The 23,812-nt window shown below is 37.2% G+C and overlaps 2 protein-coding genes across 2 annotated transcripts in view; both read right to left on the reverse strand.

The window, feature by feature from the left end:
• Positions 1 to 23,812, reverse strand: part of vars1 (valyl-tRNA synthetase 1) — a 223,102-nt gene that overhangs the window by 103,847 nt on the left and 95,443 nt on the right. The window lies entirely within an intron of this gene.
• Positions 6,700 to 23,812, reverse strand: part of si:dkeyp-77h1.4 (uncharacterized) — a 38,416-nt gene continuing 21,303 nt past the window's right edge. Inside the window, exons 5-12 of the mRNA XM_061914821.1 lie at positions 21,497 to 21,617; positions 17,508 to 17,683; positions 17,223 to 17,365; positions 14,910 to 15,057; positions 14,653 to 14,834; positions 11,525 to 11,617; positions 10,983 to 11,457; positions 6,700 to 9,112 (exon numbers count right to left, since the gene is read on the reverse strand). Of these exons, the coding sequence (XP_061770805.1) occupies positions 9,060 to 9,112; positions 10,983 to 11,457; positions 11,525 to 11,617; positions 14,653 to 14,834; positions 14,910 to 15,057; positions 17,223 to 17,365; positions 17,508 to 17,683; positions 21,497 to 21,617 (1,391 nt within the window). The 3' untranslated portion in view covers positions 6,700 to 9,059. The remainder of the gene's footprint in view (positions 9,113 to 10,982; positions 11,458 to 11,524; positions 11,618 to 14,652; positions 14,835 to 14,909; positions 15,058 to 17,222; positions 17,366 to 17,507; positions 17,684 to 21,496; positions 21,618 to 23,812) is intronic.

Consider the following 23,812-nt stretch of genomic DNA (forward strand, 5'->3'; position numbering starts at 1 on the left):
TGATACATATAACAATTTATTCCATTTTTTTTCTTTCCATGATGGCAGGTGAGACAGCCTCCCCTGACTGCACGTCACTGTCCTGTAGTTTTTCTATCAACCTGCCGGAAGACAGTAAAACAAACACGGAAACTGGGGAAGGTTTGGGGAACAGATGTTTGAAGGGCTGGGAACGTCTGCCAGGTGAAGGTTATTGAATCTGAAGAACATGGCGCCCGTAAGACAAGCCGGCGTTGATTGACATCTTGGACTGAGAGTGATAATGAAGACTGCACAAAGGTCAGAGTCGCCCGTTTATTCTTGGTGCTCTCTTAAGCCATGAAATATGCAGGATATAAATATTCTTTTTAGTTTTTACAAGGTGGACATAGCAGCAGTCGAGACAGACACACACATATATACGGTGTATTTATTGGCTTTAGCAACAGTGGTTGTGTGGTGTTGGTGGAATAAAAAGATGGCAGCAACTGACCACGGAGCAGCATCTCCTTTGGGGGAAGTTCAAAGAGCTTTAGCATCCGAAGAAATGTAATGACAAGAATATTCTTTAAAAAGAAAACTGCTACTTTAATTTCTGCTACATCACGGGTGTCCAAACTTCTCCCGGAAAGGGCCGTATTAATAATTATAGAAGCGTGTCTGGGCCGTTTGATACATTTTACATTATTAAAGATAACAAATCACATACAAGATACTGTAGGCTGACCATATTCTGAAATCCCAAAAAGAGTTCAGACAAGTCATAAAAATGGGGTCCCACGGTGCATTTTTGGGGACCCACTTTTTTGTAATCGTTTCTGAACAGGTCACACTGAGGGTGGCCGTATAAACAACTTTAACGCTGTTACAAATATGCGCCACACTGTGAACCCAAACCAAACAAGAATGGCAAACACATTTCGGGAGAACATTCGCACCGTAACACAACATAAACACAACAGAACAAATACCCAGAACCCCTTGCAGCACTAACTCTTCCAGGACGCTACAATATACACCCCCCCGCCAGCACCAAACCCCCCCAACCGCACCCACCTCATCTCCCAAATTCAAAGGTCTCAAGGTTGGCAAGTAAGGACACATGCCAACGTTAGCATTCCAACATTTACATGCAAACTTTTTTTTTTGCCAATTCTGCAGCCAAACACCTAAGAAGCACATAAGGTGGTACTTGATACATGCTAATTGTTAGCATTCTAACAGTAAACATGTTACCTTTCAGGGCTAATTTTACATGCGTTTGCTTCATAGTCAATTGACTTGGTTCTTGACGCATTCCAACTGTTTTAGCAAGTCAACGTTAGCATTTAAATTTGGCGTACACATTTCAGCGGCTTGCACATTTAAGCATTCGCACGCAATTTCTCCCAAAATTGCATATTGTAGTTTTTTTCTCTTTGCATAGTAGAGCTTTAACTTGCACTTACAGATGTAGCGACAAACTGTATTTAGTGACAGTGGTTTTCTGAAGTGTTCCTGAGCCCACGTGGTGATATCCTTTAGAGATTGATGTTGGTGTTTGATACTGAGGGATGGAAGGTCACGGTCATTCAATGTTGGTTTCCGGCCATGCCGCTTACGTGGAGTGATTTCTCCAGATTCTCTGAACCTTTTGATGATATTATGGAGCGTAGATGTTGAAATCCCTCAATTTCTTGCAATGTCACTTTGAGAAATGTTGTTCTTAAACTGTTTGACTATTTGCTCACGCAGTTGTGGACAAAGGGGTGTACCTCGCCCCATCCTTTCTTGTGAAAGACTGGGAAGCTGTTTTTATATCCAATCATGGCACCCACCTGTTCCCAATTAGCCTGCACACCTGTGGGATGTTCCAAATAAGTGTTTGATGAGCATTCCTCAACTTTATCAGTATTTATTGCCACCTTTCCAAACTTCTTTGTCACGTGTTGCTGGCATCAAATTCTAAAGTTAATGATTATTTGTGAAAAAAACAAGTTTGAACATGAAATATGTTGTCTTTGTAGCATATTCAACTGAATATGGCTTGAAAAGGATTTGCAAATCATTGTATTCTGTTTATATTTACATCAAACACAATTTCCCAACTCATATGGAAACGGGGTTTGTACATCCATGTGCACCTGTGACATATCAGCACGTCACGGCTTTAATTAGCGTTCTTTGCCTCCGTGCTATGAAGAAATGTCATATTCTTCGCATGTTAGGAGTGTCCAACTCTCTAGTTTATGTGACTCAAAATGAGTAGCGATTGGTGCCATGTTCTAAGCAGGAATGCAAGTGTACCTAATGTTTTGGCTGGCGAATATAATGCAGTGGACCTGCAACAGACAGGAAGGAATCGCCAACAATCCGACACATTGTCAAATCTAAAAATAAAAGACAAAAGTCAAAGTTACAACAACATTTACTGTTGTCTTTTTTTTTTCAGTTCTGTGATCACATTCACGCCTCATGACTTGTGGAACACAACACTTCCCTTCACGCGCGCACAAATGGAAAGGTGAAACTACACTAAACACAAGCATGTAATACAAGCAAAACACACATCTTTTCTCACTCCTGTGATGATGAGGCACAGACTCTACACACTCATATACTGCATACAGAATGGTGGCAAAAGCTTGCATGTTTTCTGTGGCCATGCTGCATTCAGTGACATCAGATACATTTGAACACAACATGGGAATTTTGCGAGAGAGTTGGCAATAACAGCAGATAAGGTGCCCTGAACACAGCATTTATAGACTTCATACATTTCATAATATTTGCCTTTTAAAGTAGCTCAATGCATTAGTATTAGCTGAGAGAGTATAGCATGTATACACATATATTCATCCATCCATCCATTTATATATATATATATATATATATATATATATATATATATATACATATATATATATATACATATATATACAGTATATATATATATATATATATATTTATATACACAGTATATTCATCCATCCATTCATATATATGTATATACATATATATATATATTTATATATATATATGTATGTATAAATACATATATACATACATATATATACATAATCCATATATATATACACATTAATATACATACATACATACATATACATATGTATGTATGCACAAATATACACATATATATTAATATATACATATATATATTAATATATATACATACATATATACATATACATATTTATGTATACACATATATACATACATACTTATACATATATATATACATATACATATATATATATATCACACATTTTGTATTATTTTGTTCCATTTATTCTGATCGGTGAGAATTTGTAATTATTCTTTATTATTTAGTATGATACAATAACCATTCCATACACTGAAAATTGAATATAAAGAGGATTACACGTGCATTATTTACAAGGCTGAGTGACTTAAAACCGCAATTAGTGATGACTTTAGTGGTATTCAAAACAGAATGCCAGACTTTTGTTTCATATCCACAGCACACCATCTGGCCATCTAACACAGAGGCACCTTTTGTCATACTTATTTTTGAAAATATTATTTTATATGTTGCATCATGTCCAACTCTCTTCTAAATCGATGGCTTCAGTATGTACTGTAAATGCTGAATTATTGTCTGACATCTGTTTGGAAAAATGTAACATTGTTCACTAAATACTTACTGTATATATCACTATTCATGTTCCTTTTTTGTTTTGTGTTTCTTAGCTGACATCAACACACCCAAACTGGACTTTTGTTAGTTTTCCATGAGGTAGAGGCACGTTAGTCACATGACTATGCACACATCTGTAGCAAGGTTGTGTAAACAGAATAACAACGTCCAGTTTGACAAGTGTGGATAAACTGAGCAATGACAAAATACTTTTTGGGATACGTTAATAAGCACATTAACAGGAGGGGCTCCCAACCAAGTGTGCATGGACCAGTAATGGGCTGCATGTATAAATGTTTATATTTAACATGATTTACATTTATATCAATAAAATAAACATTTTCAAAATAAAAAACACTGATCTAGCCCTAATGCCTCATTGATTGAGATTTTGGTCATCACTTTACAACAGGGGTGTACAAACTTTTTCCACAGAGGGCCGCACACGGAAAAACTTAAGCATGCTTGGGGCATTTTGATATTTTTCATTTTCAAACCATAACAAAATATATGGATTTTTTTTTTTTAATCCTTAGGGCTCCTGGGAAGCATAGAGGGTCTCAGTCACTAAAATGTTAAAAATAAGTCAAATTATTATTTTTTTTTTTTTATTTAATGCTTACAGTAAATCTCTATATCAACTTGAGGTTGATATGAAGTAAAACAAATAAGGTTTTATGCCTTTTCTGTCAAAGACAACTTAGTTTTTTATAGTAAAACTGAAATATGCAGTATTTAGATAGATAGATGGATGGATGGATGGATAGATGGATAGATAGATAGATAGATAGATAGATAGATAGATAGATAGATGGATAGACGGATAGAGGGAGGGAGGGAGGAATGATGGATGGAGGTAGGGAGGAATAGATAGATAGATAGATAGATAGATAGATAGATAGATAGATAGATAGATAGATAGATAGACAGATAGACAGATAGATAGATAGATAGATAGATTGATAGATAGATAGATAGTACTTTATTGATTCCTTCAGGAGAGTTCCTTTATTTAGCAATTAAAGCCCTCAAAGATCAATAATGCAGGACAACATTGATTTTAATTATTTGATATTTTTGAGTAATCACAGTGAAAAGTTAAATGAAATCCTACTAAATATATTTGAGATCCGAAAGGTTCCCCACTCATAAAGTGATGCATTTTTGTTAGTTTTTTTTTGTTTACTTTTAACACTTAAATTTCAAGATCAACTTCCAATATATCGGTCGATTTTAAGTTTGAACTATTATTTTGTTTGTTTTATGCTCTGTTGTCAAAACTTTGATGTTTTTGTATGGCAACCACACAACATATGCAATTAAAGTGATCAGTTTTAAGTAATTATTCATCATAACATAGATTTTTTTTTGTCCTTTTTTTTTTTGAGCAATGGAAAAAAAAGAGAATAAAGACAAAAGGAAAAAAAAACTGCCTGCACGGCAGCTTTGTGTCAACATTGCCACATTTTCTCATTAGATTTGACCTCATTCCACTGTTTTTAAATGTTTTTTTATATTTTTGCAATACTATCAATATTACAATTTTTGCCGAATGTGTGGCGATTGGCTGCGGGCCGCAAATGGCCCCCGGGCCGCACTTTGGACACCCCTGCTTTCCAAGGACAGGACCTAGAAACTACAACTATTTTAGTCAAAACAGTTGGGAACCCCCTGATTGAAAAAAGCAAGACATGAAAAAGGCAAAGGCGAGGATAACATTTCTAACTAGGAACCTACATTTTGTAACTCACCAGAAAGAAAAGAGCAGACCAATCAACAAACTTGCAGGTGTCGACAAAGCGGGGTTTAGATAAAAGGAAAAGTGCAAGCTGGTAAACAATGGACACAATTAGCATGGCTTTTGCGATGGCTGCAGTTCTATCGGAACAGGACATCATGGCTTCACCATCACTTTCAAACTCTGTCGCCTTTTCCGTTTTTTTCAGCTTTTTCTAGTTGAGGATAAGCTTTGCATTTCTTTTAAACAGCAGAACAACACACCAATGATTATGTTGCATTTAGGAAACTGGGGACTCGGTCATTTCCCTTCTTAAGAAGGCCAAATTGTTGAACTGAGAGGCCGTAAATCTGACATTACATGACAAGACTTTATCGTGGGAGTATTATTTGTACAGTAATTTGGGATTATTTTATTTATTTGGTCAATTATCCCAATTCACAACTTGTCTTCTGTGATGAATTATGGAAAACCAATAAATTATTATATTTGATCATTGGCAGAAAATACGATGAAAAAAGAGATGTTAGCAACTGTTAAAAATGTAGCGTAATAAAATGATTGATGTCATAACCAAATATATTAAACTTGTCATTAACTGTCATCAATCAATATCTGGTATTTCAATACAGTACCACAATTTAAAAATATACACAACCGGTACTGTGTGTGTGTATATATATATATATATATATATATATATATATATATATATATATATATATATATATATATGTGTGTGTGTGTGTGTAAACATAATATAAATATGCGTGTAAACATACTATGTATATATCTATATATATATATATATATATATATATAGATATATATAGATTATATATATATACACGTATATATACATACATAAAATATATATACACATATACACATTATATATATTTAAATATACATATATACACATGTATATACATACTATATATATGTGTAAAATGTATATGCGTGTGACCATTATATATATATATATAGTATATATATATATATATATATATATATAAACATAAAATATACATACACATATACATATATACACTTTATATATATTTACGTATACATATATACATATATATATATATACATACTACATATACATATGTATTATACATACTATACATAGTATAGTATTGTACTATAGCATAGTCCATCCATCCATCCGTTTTCTATCGCTTGTCCCTAGTGTGAATATATATATATATATATATATATATATATATATATATATATATATATATATATATATATATATATATATATATATATATATATATATATATATATATATATATATATATATATATATATGTATATATATATGATTGTAGCTGAGATAGGCACCAGCACCCCCGCGACCCCAAAGGGAATAAGCGGTAGAAAATGTAAAGCTGGATGGGGATATATATATATATATATATATATATATATATATATATATATATATATATATATATATATATATATATGCATACACCCATCCATTTTCTACCGCTTGTCCCGTTCAAGGTATAGGTTTTGAGGTTTATGTATTCATCCTATATTTTATTTATAATTAAACCAACAACTAGTTTTACTTGTTTGTTTTTTGTGTAAATCGGACTTTAAAAACTTCACTCAGAATATTTTCGATTTCCCAGTCGTCTCAAATGCAGCATTTGGTGATCGCATAATGACTGTAGTTTAAAGATATACAACGCTTTCTAATCTAATATCGTGGTGTGGTGACTTTGCAGTCAAACACAAAACTTTTTTTTGTTGTTGCTTATTTTGCATGCTTGAAAGTAAATATGCATTCATCGTTGTGGTGAAGCGAAATTATAGGTTTTTCAGTGACACACTTTTAGAAGACACCGTATTTGGAGTTTCTAGTTGTAAACTCTGCATATGACTTCTTTTGTAGTCTAGTACTTTTTTTAATCTTAAAGGCCTACTGAAAGCCACTACTAGCGACCACGCAGTCTGATAGTTTATATATCAATGATGAAATATTAACATTGCAACACATGACAATACGGCCGCTTTAGTTTACTAAATTGCAATTTTAAATTTCCCGCAGAGTTTCCTGTTGAAAACATCGCGGTATGATGACGAGTATGATGACACGTGCGTTTTGACGTCTCGGGTCTTAGCGGACATTATTTTCCAACCCGATCCAAGCTATACGTCGTCTGCTTTAATCACATAATTACACAGTATTTTGGACATCTGTGTTGCTGAATCTTGTGCAATTTGTTCAATTAATAATGGAGAAGTCAAAGTAGAAAGATGGAGTTGGGAAGCTTTAGCCTTTAGCCACACAAACACACGGTGATTCCTTGTTTAAAATTCCCGGAGGTGAAGCTTTACTATGGATCAGAGCGGTCGAGCAAACATGGATCCCGACTACATGTCAACCGGCAGTTTTCGGTCAGAAAATTGTGGTAATAAGTTGGCTCTTACCGGAGATCAGCGGAGCTTCTGTCCTGCTGCAGCTTTGTGACTTCCCTCAGAGACCCTGGCGTCAACCCACCCGTGGCCACACCCCTCTGACTATTTAACTCACTAAAAGACTAGCAACACAATAGGCAGATAAGGGATTTCCCAGAATTATCCTGGTAAATGTGTCTAAAAACATCTGCATTCGCCTTTTCTTTTTTTTTCAAACTTTTTATTTTATTTTATTTTTTTTCAAGACCTTCACTCTAAATTTCCTCATCCACGAATCTCTCATCCTCGCTCAAATTAAAGGGGAAATTGTCGCTTTCTCGGTCCGAATAGCTCTAGCTGCTGGTGGCCATGATTGTAAACAATGTTCAGATGTGAGGAGCTCCACAACCCGTGACGTCACGCGCACATCGTCTGCAAGGCTTTTTTATTAGCGACCAAAAGTTGCGAACTTTATCGTGGATGTTCTCTACTAAATCCTTTCAGCAAAAATATGGCAATATTACGAAATGATGAAGTATGACACATAGAATGGACCTGCTATTCCCCTTTAAATAAGAACATCTCATTTCAGTAGGCCTTTAAAAAAGCTCAAACGCTGCAAAAAAAAAATATGCAGCTAAACAAAGCTGGGGTGCACACATAAAGATATTGAAATTATTTTCAAATATTTTGCTACTATCTGCTCCGAGAACTAACAAAATGTGTATTAATAAACAAGTTCCAGGTTTACAACTACACGGGGGTCGGAGCCTGGTTTGTGATTGTCAGGTGTAACGACGCCAGCCAATCAGGCGGAAGAATAACAAACTGAGGCTCGGGGTCGGCAAGAGCGCGTCGTTCAAAGTTAGGCAGAGTTTAGTCATAGAGGCTGAAAGTAAGCGGTAGAAATGTGGAAAACGCGTGTGTTTACATCATGTTTGATCACAATATAAATGTAAATTAGAATATGTCGGAATGTAAGTACGGCCTCAATGGAGTTAGCAGGTAGCCTCGCTTCTTCTTCTTTTTTATTTTCCGGCAGTGTGCGGCTCGTTACTGCTGTACGTAGGTCAGCCCAGGTACTGCGTCTTTAATATGTGTTCTCCGCTCGGGATGTGCTACAACGGTGAGGTAAAATAATGTCAATTTACACAATGCTCAGGGATTAGACAAAGTCTGACTTTTTTGATTTATATGCAGGGACAGTTCTAAGGTGGTGGTGGTGGTAGGATCTTCATTTTACCCCTCTTTGGTTTCTCCACTTTTTTAAGAAGTACCTCCGATGAGATCCGCTTGATCCGGCCCTGGCTCGGGTGTGCCTGTGTTGGCAAAGCAAAAATGCAGTTATTACATGAAGTGAAAGGATGATTATGTGTGATTATTTTATGAGCCTTAAAAGGGAACTGCGCCTTCATTTTTCCTTTTTCATTCACAGTCCTTATGTGAGACAAGAACACATATGTATTTATCTTTTTATCCATCAATCTATTTTCTACCGCTTGTCCCTTTGGGCTTGTGGGGGGTGCTTTTTAATGGATTGTAAATAAATGCTGGCATGAGGTGGCTAACAATCAGTGTTGTGCCGTCATGAACTCACTATGTTCTCTGCTGGCTGTACATATCCTACTAAGTCAGACCCACACTGTTTCAATGACCATTTCTCTGATCATGCAATTGTTGATGACAATATATATCCTATAAGTACATAAATAATGTAGTAACAGGCACATTTATGATAACGTGATAATTACTCGATGAGCTTCAAAAGAAATGGTTTTCACTTCCCAGGTGTGCTTGAAGCTCATCAAGAGAATGCCAAGAGTGTGCAAAGCAGTAATCACAGCAAAGGGTGGCTATTTTGAAGAAACTAGAATACAAAACATGTTTTCAGTTATTTCACCTTTTTTTGTTAAGTCCATAACTCCACATGTGTTCATTCATAGTTTTGATGCCTTAAGCATACGTGCCAACCTTGAGACCTCCGGTTTCAGGAGGTGGGGTGTGGGGGCGTGGTTGGGGCGGGGCGTTGTTGGGGGCGTGGTTAAGAGGGGAGGAGTATATTTACAGCAATCCATCCTTCCATTTTCTACCGCTTATTCCCTTTGGGGTCGCGGGGGCGCTGGTGCCCATCTCAGCTACAATCAGGCGGAATATTCAGTGTTGACAGCTAGATTTTTTGTGGACATGTTCCATAAATATTGATGTTAAAGATTTCTTTTTTGTGAAGAAATGTTTAGAATGAAGTTGATGGATCTCTATTACAATCCCCAAAGAGGGCACTTTAAGTTGATGATTACTTCTATGTGGAGAAATCTTTATTTATAATTGAATCACTTGTTTATTTTTCAACAAGTTTTTAGTTATTTTTATATCTTTTTTTCCAAATAGGAAGACCACCACAAATGAGCAATATTTTGCACTGTTATACAATTTAATAAATCAGAAACTGATGACATAGTGCTGTATTTTACTTCTTTATCATTTTTTTTTTCAACCAAAAATGCTTTGCTCTGATTAGGGGGTACTTGAATTAAAAAAATGTTCACAGGGGGTACATCTCTGAAAAAAGGTTGCGAACCACTGCTCTAAAAGCCGTAGATGTTATTGTCACATATGCATGCACAGTAGATGGCAGTATTTCCCTGTTTAAGAATGTCACAACATTGCTGTTTACGGCAGACGAACTGCTTTACGGTAGACGAAAACGTGACTGCTGTTGTTGTGTGTTGTTACCGCGCTGGGAGGACGTTAATGAGACTGCCTGACAATAAACCCACATAAGAAACCAAGAACTCGCCCTCGATCATTCTACAGTTATAACGTCATTGGGCAGACACTCTGTTTATATTGTGGGAAAGCGGACGTGAAAACAGGCAGTCGACACGTCACTCGGGTCCGCATGGAGCTGGAGGGGGCGTGGCCTCCAGCTCCGCCTGAATTTCGGGAGATTTTCGGGAGAAAATTTGTCCTGGGAGGTTTTCGGGAGAGGCGCTGAATTTCCCAGAAAATCCTGGAGGGTTAGCAGGTATGGCCTTCAGTGACAAGCTACATTGTAAATAGTCATGAAAATAAAGAAAAGGCTTTGAATGAGGAGAAGGTGTGTCCTGTACTGCATGTGATCTTGTCTTTAAATAAGGATTGTGAATGATTCAACAAAAAAATGCAGTTCCCTTCAAAGCCACTACTTACAATTGGTGATGGGTTCTGGCGAGGTCGGCATGGAGTTCTCGACTGAATCAGGTGAAAAAGGAATGTTATTGGATTCTGCTGCCGCGGGGCTGGTGGCTTTCAGAGCAGCCGGCTTGGCTTCTAAGCTGGGGGAGGCCGCAGGTTTCAGATCACCTGGACTGACAGCATTCTTGGGTTCCGGACTGGAGGCTGGACTAGGCTTTGCGTCTGCTGATTTGGGAACATCCAAGTTGACTGACTGATGATCAGGGCTTTTCTTGCTCTCGGGGACTGCTTTGGTTTCAGCTACTGAAATTGGTTTTACTTCCATAGTTGCTGGCGCTTTGGTCTCCGGGGCAACAGAGATGCTCACCGCCTCTGAGTCGGGGATTTGGTCGGTGTCAGTGTCCAGTGGGAGGGCGGTGTTAAAGCCAACGCCAGAATCACTGGTGTCAAGGTTACCGATGCCAACCTCTTTAGAGGACACCTCCAGGCCCTGCGTCCACACAATCAACAGGTCAGAATCAAACATGGCGGACAAAGTACCAAAAAAAGGGACTTACTTTAATGTCTACCTCAGTGCTCTGAGATTTCTCGGTGTTGTCTGCCTGGGAATGCTTGGAGTCCTCACTGAGCTTCGTGATGTTCTTTACCACCTTTAAAATGAAATCAAAATACATTTGAAGACTTTTTAATACTACACTTCAATACTTTTAATTATTGTAATATAAAAACATTATTCATGTTTTTCCTTATAGAGAAGTCCTACCTTTACATCACATTCTTATAATATTGCCGTTGTTTTCTGATAAAAATACATCATTTGAAACATTGTCACTTTATTGCTGTGATATTATTAGACTTTTACAGCAAGAAAAATATAAACCTGATGTTGTACTATTGCAATATGTTCCTCTTAAAATACGACTATTTCTGTAATATTATGATTTGTTTTGGCACTTTTAAAACTTTATTCTCAAAACATTACAACTCTTTCCCGATGACATTCCAACATTATTCCATTACAACAGTGAATGTATTATTTGTCTGATTGTCGAAACCATATTTTCTATAACTGTTCTTGGACCAATCCTGTTTATCCTTCCAAGTTAAGTTATTGACAAGAATAACCTTTCCTTTCATTTCTATGCGGGCGATCTGCAACTTTAGTTACCGTTTTTCCCCGAATACCCCTAACATAATACTGTGACGCTTAGCTGGCATTGTAGTTATGCGGGTGCGTTCTCTCTATAATGCAGGCGGACTGGAAACCGCGTGAAGGTAAGAAATGATTTTTTTATACCAAAAAAACAAACTAAGAACAAAAAGACTTGCGCAGCGCACTAAAGACAAAACCAACAGAACTAGCATGGGAGCTAGAAAGAACTGAAAGCGCTAGCATGTGAGCTTGGGACACAAACGAAGGAATAGCGTGGAAGCTAACGAATACAAAAAGACTTTTACCACAATAGGAATCAGCGACGTCACCTGTTGCATCGATCAGCAAACTAAACTGCGAGAGTGAGTAACGGAAAAGGCAGGTTTATATAAGGACAGAAATTAGGAGGCAGGTGCGCATGAAAAACAAGATGCAGGTGACACTAATACGTGACTATGGCAACGGAAACTAACAGGAAGTGCCACCAGGAACTAAGGTAGACAAATACTAAACAGGATGTGAAAAGATGGAACAAAAACAGAATATGACATCATCCAAGTAGTGGATCATGACAAATACATTCCACTTGAACTCTATAAGAGACATTTAAGCACGGTTTTCACATCTTATATTCAAATCAGTCTGAAACAGAATGCATTGGGTTTGAATCTAACATTATCCCTAATGCCGTTTTCTTGCACCCGTCTGCAAACCAGTGATAAAAAAAACAAACAGTCATAGTAGTATGATTTGTTTTTCCTTAGTACATTCCGACATTACAGTATTCCCTTACTACTGTAAATGTATCACTTTACTTTGATCGTCTGATGTAATCTTTTTCTATTAAAATAGGAATTTAATTTTTTAATACAAATGATTTTTTTCTAATAAAAATGCAACTGTCCTTTCCACTCTAAAACCTTATTCTGATAACATCAATACGTTTTTTCATATGACAGTCTAACATTATCCCCGTCTCCTGTACATTTATAGTGTTACAATTAATTAATGTCCAATAATGGCTTGTTTGCCAATATCCGATATTGTCCGACTCTTAATTACCGATACCGATATCAGCCGATACCGATATATACAGTCGTGGAATGAACACATTATTATGCCTAATTTTGTTGTGATGCCCCACTGGATGCATTAAACAATGTAACAAGGTTTTCCAAAATAAATCAACTCAAGTTATGGGAAAAAAATGCCAACATGGCACTGCCATATTTATTATTGAAGTCACAAAGTGCATTATTTTTTTTTACATGCCTCAAAATAGCAGCTTGAAATTTGGGACATGCTCTCCCTGAGAGAGCATGAGGAGGTTGAGGTGCGCAGGGTTTGGGGGGCGGGGTTGATGTGAGGGGGTAGGGGGCAGCGGGGGGTGTATATTGTAGCGCCCCGGAAGAGTTAATGCTGCAAGGGGTTCTGGGTATTTGTTCTGTTGTGTTACGATGCGGATGTTCTCCCGAAATGTGTTTGTCATTCTTGTTTGGTGTGGGTTCACAGTGTGGCGCATATTTGTAACAGTGTTAAAGTTGTTTATACGGCCACCCTCAGTGTGACCTGTATGGCTGTTGACCAAGTATGCTTTGCATTCACTTGTGTGTGTAAAAAGCCGTAGATATTATGTGACTGGGCCGGAACGCAAAGGCAGTGCCTTTAAGGTTTATTGGGGTTCTGCACTTCACCCTATGTCCGTGTTCACAGCAGCGTTTTAAAAAGTCATACATTTTACTCCTTGAAGCCGATACAGATAATTTTGAAACAGATACCGATAATTTCCGATAATAAATTTTAAAGCATTTTTTGGCCGATAATATCGGCAGTCCGATGTTATCGGCCATCTCTAATTACAATCCTTTTCTCTTAAAAATACAACTTTTTTGTTGTTGTATTCAGATAGTTTTTTCGCTTGTAAAAATGCGCCTTTGTTCTTTCAGTTTTCAAACTTTATTCTCTTAACATACATACTTTTTTTTTTTTTTTTACATTCTGGCAATTGTCATTCACGCTAGTACATTTTTCACTTTGCATTGCCAAAACATTACAATTTTATTCTCTTAAAAATACAACATTATTTTTGTAATATTATTATTTTCCCTCATAAAAATGCAACATAGTTTTTTTGTTGTTGTCACAATAATACTTAAAAACATTTTTTTTCAAATAAATAGAAAATCCAGCTTTATTATTTGGGTATTATGACATTAATATTGTAACTGTATGACTATTTTTCTCATAACTTCCCAACGTTATTTGTACAAAGTTAACATTTTTTTCTTCTTGTAATTGAATTCCGTAAGGAGAAACGCAACCTTATTGCCGTAACATCACAGAAATATGCTTGGTTTTGTCCTAGTTCCGCCTAGAATAAATCAATCAATCAATCAATCAATGTTTATTTATATAGTCCTAAATTAGAAATGTCTCAAAGGGCTGTACAAACCATTAGGACTACGACATCCTATATATAATACAAATATAACATACATAAACATGACCAGCTATGTTAACTGTCTGCCCAACCTGTCTGAAGGCTTCTCCCTCCTCTTCCTTGCCAGCATTCTGGGCAATCTTCTCCAAGGCGGCGGACCTCTTGGACCTCTTGTTGACTTTGATGAGGCAGGACAGCAGGCAGACCAGCAGGAGGAGGACCAGCAGGCCCAGCAGGGCGATGATGGCCACATAGAGAGACTCCAGCTTGTGCGCTGCACACAAAGTCAATGATGTAACTGAACTTTCTTTGACTTCTCCGCTTCTTTCCAAAATCAGTCCATTCTTACGTTTTAGTTGCAAGTGGATTTTGGACACAGGGAATTCCAAAAGGTCAGTGACTTCGAATAGACCTTTATCGGAGGTCTTAACCTTCTCCAAGATGACCTGTGAACCCTCCAAGGACAGGCGGTCCTCAAAGCCGAGCTCTGTTTGAGCCTAGAATCAAACCACATGTACTATTTTAATTACAGTGCTTGTGCTCATTGATACCTTAGATGCACTCTGTTTAGAGCAGAGGTGCCAAAGTCGTGTTCACTGAGGGCCACATCGCAATTATCTTTGGCCCCAGAGGGTCGCTTCTAACAGTGAATAGTATTATTACTAGGGCTGTAACGGTACGTGTATTTGTGTTGAACCGTTTCGCTACGGGGGTTTCGGTTCGGTACGAGGGTGTATTGAACGAGTTTGTAACCTAAAGTCTTAACAAGCTGCACTGCTTTCTGCCTCTGTCTAAGCAGTGAGCACCCAGCATTGTCCCGCCCACACAACCATCTGATTGGTTACATACAAAGCCAATCAGCAGTGCGTATTCAGAACGCATGTTGTCAATGCTTCAGCGTCGAGCAGATATGTGTTTAGCAGCAGACATCGTACAGTTTACCCAAATTATAAAAAACAATTCCCAGTCACAACTATTACTAACATCACTAAGAGCCCGTTGACCTTCTAGAAACTTAAACTGCAGCTCAGCTCGCTCACAGTTCTGACTTGAGGTGAAGGATAATTAGCTTTTCGCGTAACGTTAGCTCATTTTGCTGTGTGTGTGTGTGCGTGTGCATGTGCTTGTGTGTGTGTGTTAGGGGCAGCAAAGCCCTGTCTGTCTGTCATTTCACCTGAACTAAAATGAAGTCCATGGTGTCCAGGGATGAATAGTCTCTATTGAATTGTACTATTTTTTTTAGCTATAGCTACATTAATCATTAGTAATGTAGCAGCCTAATTTTGAATGGCAGGGTCCCTGCTATCACATTTTGATAAAAGCAACAAACTTGAGGCAGTTTAATGTGGATTAACGTGGGCAGAATTATTATAGTGTTCCAAATGTTAAAAGGATAGAGCCATTGTTTACAAATTTGGTAAATAAATAACCAAAAAATGTATATTTTTTTGTTTTCTTACAGTACCGAAAATGAACCGAACCGTGACCTCCAAACCGAGATACGTACCGAACCGAAATGTTTGTGTTCCGTTACACCCTCAATTATTACACAATTTTTTCAATGCATTTTATCAGTAGATTTTTTAATAACTTAAATGTAAAAAAAAATATGTTAAATTGCAATAATTTCACCTCAATATTTAGTATATATTACTGTAAATGGAAAAACAGTAGTCCTGTTTTTATGGTAAAAAAAAAAGGCAGCTTAGTTGACGGACTTTTACTGTAAAAGTTACTTTTTTTGTTTTACTGTAAATAAAAAAAACTGCAATTTTACAGTAAAATTTTGGCCTCTGAGCTGCCAGTTTGTTTGTTTGTTTTTTACCGCAAATCAACAACTGTAGTTTTTTTGGTGTATTACTGTAAATACCAAAGCGGCACCAAAATTTATAACAGTAAAAAAAGGTGCTGTTTTTTTTTCATTTATGGAAAAATGCTGTAAAAACTATAGTAAAATTAACAATTTTACCATGAAATCTATTGCTGTTTTTACATTGCACAATTTGATGGATAACTTGCTTTGAAATCATTCTTGTTAGTATTCATCTCTATTCAAAAATGGTTTGAATGTTTGATAATATATTTTTGCATAGTTAGACAATATTTTAGTTAACATAATTTGCGATTACATGGAGTACATATTTTTTTTAAATCCCAAAATAGAAAGAAAGAATACATTTAGTCGGAAAAGTTACAGTACTTTGATACATATTATTTCCAGGCTTTGGAGGGCCAAATAAAATGAAGTGGCGGACCACATTTGGCCCCCGGGCCTTGAGTTGGACACCTGTGGTATTCTATTGAGAAAGAATATTTTTTTAAAAAACTTTCTTTTCTCTCCCAAGTATACAAAAACATATGTCTTTATTCCTGTTGAATCGAAAATATTGAAATTCCACAACATTGGGAATTTGCAACTTCGTTAAATCAGCAAAAAGTATTCCCGGGCGCGGCCACCGCTGCTGCCCACTGCTCCCCTCATTTTAAATACACACTAAGACTATTAGAAATTATTCTCTCAAACCAATTCAATTGTATTCTCGATTTTATCTAGACGTTTTGTTCTTCTTGCAAAATAATAATAATTAAAAAAATCTTTGATGTTCATGTAACACATTTTTTACATAGAAGATCATGAAAAAATGAATAAAATCATATTTACATGAGTAAAATTCCCTTTATCCATGAGTAGGCGGGATGTGGGGTCTTTAACAGGTTTGTAGTACAATTTCACCAGGGAGCTGTTGAGCATCAGGTTGATCTTCAGTTTTTCCCCTTGAAGCAGGTTCTCAAAGATCCGGTGCCCTGGGACCAAAGATGGCGTACGTGAATCCCAGCACGCCGTTAGAGACCATCATGGCTTCCTGTAGCCGTTCCATTACCGAGGGAGGAGTGTTTCGCCGACAACACCACTGTGATGTCTCATCACTTTTTGCTTTGCACTCACCGATGACGTGGAGACAGACTTTCATCTTAATGACGCCGCGAGCGTCCCTGATGGTGTAACTGCCCTGGTCGGCGCCCGTAACCGCCTTCAGGATCACATGTTGGGGACTGACCAGGATGCGACCCACGTAGGCGTCAATCGCCTTGCCTGTGGTCATCCACAGCACAAGGGCGGGTCTGCAAAAAGAAGGTGGATCTGTTCCTGTCTTTTACAGGATCTGGACTAGCATTCATGCAGTCGATCGTTCAAAACAGCAGCACCTCCCTCATATGCTGTAGTGTAGAGGATCTTTGACTGGTGGGTTTTTTTCTTGTCAAAAAAGGGAGGTTTTTGTCATCAATCAATCAATCAATCAATGTTTACTTATATAGCCCTAAATCACTAGTGTCTCAAAGGGCTTGAAAAGGGGAGTTTTTTTGGGTTGGTGAACTAATTTTATCTTGTGTTTTTTTTATGTTGATTTAATAAAAAAATTAAAATAAAAAAAAATTAAAAATAAAAATGAATAAAAAATGAATTAAAAATTCTTCCGGTTGGGGACCACTGGTGTAGAGGATCTTTGACTTGTGTTTTTGCTGCAGAACGATTAAAAACAGCCGCAATTCTGTCATTTAGAGGATCTTTGACTAGCATTTGTGCAGTGAGTAGATCATTAAAACAACAGCACTCCTGTCATATTGAGGATCTTTTTTTAATGTTATTATTAATATTAATATTTTATATTGAGGATCTTTGACTGGCATTTGTGTGCAGGGTCGTTCAAAACAGCAGCACCTCTGTCATACACTGAAGTGTAGAGGATCTTTAACTTGTGTTTTTGCTGTAGAACGATTAAAAACAGCCGCAATCCTGTCATTTAGAGGATCTTTGACTAGCATTTATGCAGTAGTCCATATAAAACAGCAGCACTCCTGTCATGTTGAGGATCTTTAACTAGCTTTTGTGTCGAGTGTCGTTCAAAACAGCAGCACCTCTGTCATATAATGTAGTGTAGAGGATCTTTGACTTGTGTTTTTGCGGTAGAACGATTAAAACAGCCGCAATCCTGTCATTTAGAGGATCTTTGACTGGTATTTATGCAGTAGTCCATTTGAAACAGCAGCACTCCTGTCATATTGAGGATCTTTGACTGGCATTTGTGTTGAGGGTCGTTCAAAACAGCAGCACCTCAGTCATATACTGTAGTGTAGAGGATCTTTGACTTGTGTTTTTGCTGTAGAACGATTAAAAACAGCCGCAATCCTGTCATTTAGAGGATCTTTGACTAGCATTTATGCAGTAGTCCATATGAAACAGCAGCACTCCTGTCATATTGAGGATCTTTGACTAGCATTTGTGTGGAGGGTCGTTCAAAACAGCAGCACCTCTGTCATATACTGTAGTGTAGAGGATCTTTGACTTGTGTTTTTGCTGTAGAACGATTAAAAACAGCCGCAATCCTGTCATTTAAAGGATCTTTGACTAGCATTTATGCAGTAGTCCATTTGTAACAGCAGCACTCCTGTCATATTGAGGATCTTTAACTAGCATTTGTGTCAAGTGCGGTTCAAAACAGCAGCACCACTGTCATATACTGTAGTGTAGAGGATCTTTTGTAGAACGATTAAAAACAGCCGCAATCCTGTCGTTTAGAAGATCTTTGACCAGCATTTATGCAGTAGTCCATTTGAAACAGCAGCACTCCTGTCATATTGAGGATCTTTGACTGGCATTTGTGTTGAGGGTCGTTCAAAACAGCAGCACCTCTGTCATATACTGTAGTGTAGAGGATCTTTGACTTGTGTTTTTGCTGTAGAACGATGAAAAACAGCCGCAATCCTGTCATTTAGAAGATCTTTGACTAGCATTTATGCAGTAGTCCATTTGAAACAGCCGCAATCCTGTCATGTTGAGGATCTTTGACTAGCATTTGCGTGGCGGGTCCTTAAAAACAGCAGCACTCCTGTCATATACTGTAGTGCAGAGCAGGGGTCTCAAACTCAAAGAAACTTGGTGAGGCTGGGCCGCAAGAAAAGATTTCTTAAAAAAAATCTAAGATGCACTTTTTAATGAATTCATCTCAGAATAATTGTATCTAAGTTATCACAAAACTTTGTGTTACATTGAGTTCCCGGCGAGAAGACAAAAGCTGACTTTGAACTTACCAGGAAGAAGGCTTGTAAAACTCCACTTTGTAGGATGGGAAGCAACATGAAGGTGTTTTGTTTCTTTCATGTATTGTAATCAATCAATCAATCAATCAATCAATCAATCAATCAATCAATCAATCAATCAAAGCGAAGAGGAAGCAGTACCTGACTTCCCTACAGGGACCTATTCTTTAAAACTGTTTTACGACCTTTTCTGTGAACTTTTTACGACCTTTTCTTTGAACTGTTCTGTAACCAAAGGCGAAGGCTGTTTACAAACCCCTCCCTTAGAAACAGCTGTTGTCATGTAATCAGGGAAAGTCCAAATAAAAGAGGAGGCGTACAATCTTTCGTCAGGGGCGTGGGACTACACTGTACAAAGGTACAATGTCTACGCGTCTCTCCTCAATTGGGCCAAATTTAATTCTGTCTCTGTTTAATTCCTTGCTTCTTGTCTTGTTTAACAGATGCCATCAGTGTTTGAACCTTATACACTCCTTAGATTAGGGGTCACCAACACGGTGCCCGCGGGCACCAGGTAGCCCGTAAGGACCAGATGAGTCGCCCGCTTGCCTGTTCTAAAAATAGCTCCAAATAGCAGCACTTACCAGTGAGCTGCCTCTATTTTTTTATTTTTTTATTTACTATCAAACTGGTCTCGCTTTGCTCGACATTTTTAATTCTAAGAGAGACAAAACTCAAATAGAATTTGAAAATCCAAGAAAATATTTTAAAGACTTGGTCTTCACTTGTTTAAATAAATTCATTTATTTTTTTACTTTGCTTCTTATAACTTTCAGAAAGACAATTTTAGAGAAAAAAATACAACCTTAAAATTATTTTAGAATTTTTAAACACATATACCTTTTTACCTTTTAAATTCCTTCCTCTTCTTTCCTGACAATTTAAATCAATGTTCAAGGTTTTTTTTGTTTTTTTTGTAAAGAATAATAAATACATTTTGATTTAATTTTTCATTTTAGCTTCTGTTTTTTCGACGAAGAATATTTGTGAAATATTTCTTTAAACTTATGATTAAAATTCAAAAAAATTATTCTGGCAAATCTAGAAAATCTGTAGAATCAAATTTAAATCTTATTTCAAAGTCTTTTGAATTTCTTTTAAAAAATTTATTCTGGAAAATCTAGAAGAAATAATGATTTGTCTTTGTTAGAAATATAGCTTGGTCCAATTTGTTATATATTCTAACAAAGTGCAGATTGGATTTTAACCTATTTAAAACATGTCATCAAAATTCTAAAAATTAACCTTAATTAGGAAAAATTACTAATGATGTTCCATAAATTATTTTTTTATTTTTTTCAAAGAGATTCGAATTAGCTAGTTTTTCTCTTCTTTTTTTCGAGTGAATTTTGAATTTTAAAGAGTCGAATTTGAAGATAAACTACGCTTCAAAATTTTATTTTCATTTTTTTCCCTGTTTTCTCCTCTTTTAAACCGTTCAATTAAGTGTTTTTTTCATCATTTATCCTCTACAAAAAAACCTTCCGTAAAAGGAAAAAAAATTTACGACGGAATGACGGACAGAAATACCCATTTTTTTATATATATATATATATAGATTTATTTATTAAAGGTAAATTGAGCAAATTGGCTATTTCTGGCTATTTATTTAAGTGTGTATCAAACTGGTAGCCCTTGGCATTAATCAGTACCCAAGAAGTAGCTCTTGGTTTCAAAAAGGTTGGTGACCCCTGTCTAAGATCATGTTGGGGGCCAAGAAGAATGTTCTGTGGGCGGCAAGGCCAGACTCGGGGACAACTCTGAAGTTCTTGTACTGGTGGTCATGAGATGAAAGGCTTCATTAAGGACAGAGAATCATCATTTAGCGATGCATACCTGGATGTCTGGTTGGCCTCCACAGCGCTGAGTCTGTACTCCAGGCTGATAGGCGCCGTCACTCCCAGCAGGGGAATACGGAAGTTTTCCCCGTATTTAACGGTCTGCTCGTTAGCACAATCTAGGAAGTAAAAGCAGAGTGGTTGGCGCTTAAAGGGGAACATAAACACAATTTCAGAAGGGTTAAAACAAAAAAAAATCAGTTCCCAGTGGCTTATTTTATTTTTCCAAGTTTTTTTCAAAATTTTACCCATCATGGGATATCCCGAAAAAAGGCTTCAAAGTGCCTTATTTTCGCTATCTTTAAATCCACCCGTCCATTTTCCTGTGACGTCACTGCGTGAAGCAAATACAAACAAACATGGCGGATAGAACAGCAAGATATAGCGACATTAGCTCGGATTCAGACTTGGATTTCAGCGGCTTAAGTGATTCGACAGATTACACATGTATTGAAACGGATGGTTGGAGTGTGGAGGCAGATAGCGAAAACGAAATTGAAGTAGAAACTGAAGCTATTGAGCAAATAGGTATTGAAGCTATTCAGTTAGGCCTCCACTCAAGCTTGATCCCGGCCGAGGACCCCAAAGGGTCCAAAAAATATTCAAATGTGTCATTTTTCAGTATTATTGAGTTTTATTATTATTCAAGTTTTAATTCACCAGATCAACATTAGGTCCATCTGTCAATATAAAACCAGGGGCGGTATAGTTCAGTTGGTAGAGTGGCCGTGCCAGCAACTTGAGGGTTGCAGGTTCGATCCCCGCTTCCGCCATCCTAGTCACTGCCGTTGTGTCCTTGGGCAAGACACTTTACCCACCTGCTCCCAGGGCCACCCACACTGCTTTAAATGTAACTTAGATATTGGGTTTCACTATGTAAAGCACTTTGAGTCTTTAGAGAAAAAGCGCTATATAAATATAATTCACTTCACTATAAAGATTTAAGTTGTATGCTCTTTTTGTCAAAGAAAACCCTGTTTTTTTGATGGAAAAAAACACAAAATATGCCATATTATCACCCAATATTTTTTTAAGTGGCATATTTGAGACTATATAATAATTGGAGCCTTAAAAAAGTCAATAACTAATAACACCATTGATTTGAATTCATTATTTTTGGAGCAATGACACTTAAATACAAACAAACATGGCGGATAGAACAGAAAGATATAGCGACATTAGCTCAGATTCAGACTCGGATTTCAGCGGCTTAAGCGATTCAACAGATTACGCATGTATTGAAACGAATGGTTGGAGTGTGGAGGCAGATAGCGAAATCGAAATTGAAGAAGAAACTGAAGCTATTGAGCGAATAGCTATTGAAGCTATTCGCTCAATAGCTATAACTATAGCTATTGAAGCTATTCGGCGATCGCCTTCTAACCAACGATTGCATCTTTTGACCACTGGAGCAACTTAAATCTGTCGATTGGTAAGTGTTTGTTTGGCATTAAATGTGGGGGGAGGGAAAAGGCTGGATGCAAATATAGCTACAAATGTACACATACAGCTAGCTTAAATATAGCATGTTAGCATCGATTAGCTGGCAGTCATGCCGTGACCAAATATGTCTGATTAGCATATAAGTTAATAACATCAACAAAACTCACCTTTGTGATTTCGTTGACTTTACCTTTGGAAATGCATCTGCTTTGAGTGTCGCGGGATATCCACACATCTCTGTCTTAGCATCGCTATCGTCGGTAAAATGTGTGGAACAAACGAGGGGCTTTCGCATCTTTTGACACTGGTGCAACTTGACTCCGTCGATTGGTATGTGTTTGTTTGGCATTAGATGTGGGTGGGGGGAAAGGCTGGATGCAAATTTAGCGTGTGTAATGTGTTGGAGAAAATGTCGGATTGCTTCCCGTTGTGACGTCACGGGTGAAAAGTCATCGCGTTTCAATAGCCAAATTCACCCTTTTAGAGTTCGGAAATCGGATAAATAAACATATGGTCTTTCTTCGGCAACATCAAGGTATATATTGACTCTTAGATAAGTCTGCTGGTAATGTTCCTCTTTAAGGGAAAGGAAGAAGGAAGAATAATTACAGCCGACAGCGCAGAGTTTGACTCTTCAAAAAGGGAGGAGTGACAGAGGAAGACATCAACGGTCGAGTCTGAGGGCTGGAAAATGGCGACAGATGTAGAAGCGTAAAAAAAATGGAACAGATTGTCAAGAAGTGAGGGAACACTGATCCAGAAATGTCGGGGCTAGAATTAGAGGGAAGTAAAGACAGCAGGGAAGAAGGAAGAGTGTTGCTTAAAGAGCTGCATAATTACTGGCTGACAGCCTGGTGGAGAAAAGACACAC

Source organism: Nerophis ophidion, linkage group LG11 (genome assembly GCF_033978795.1).
Source record: "Nerophis ophidion isolate RoL-2023_Sa linkage group LG11, RoL_Noph_v1.0, whole genome shotgun sequence".
In the NCBI taxonomy this organism is placed as follows: domain Eukaryota; kingdom Metazoa; phylum Chordata; class Actinopteri; order Syngnathiformes; family Syngnathidae; genus Nerophis; species Nerophis ophidion.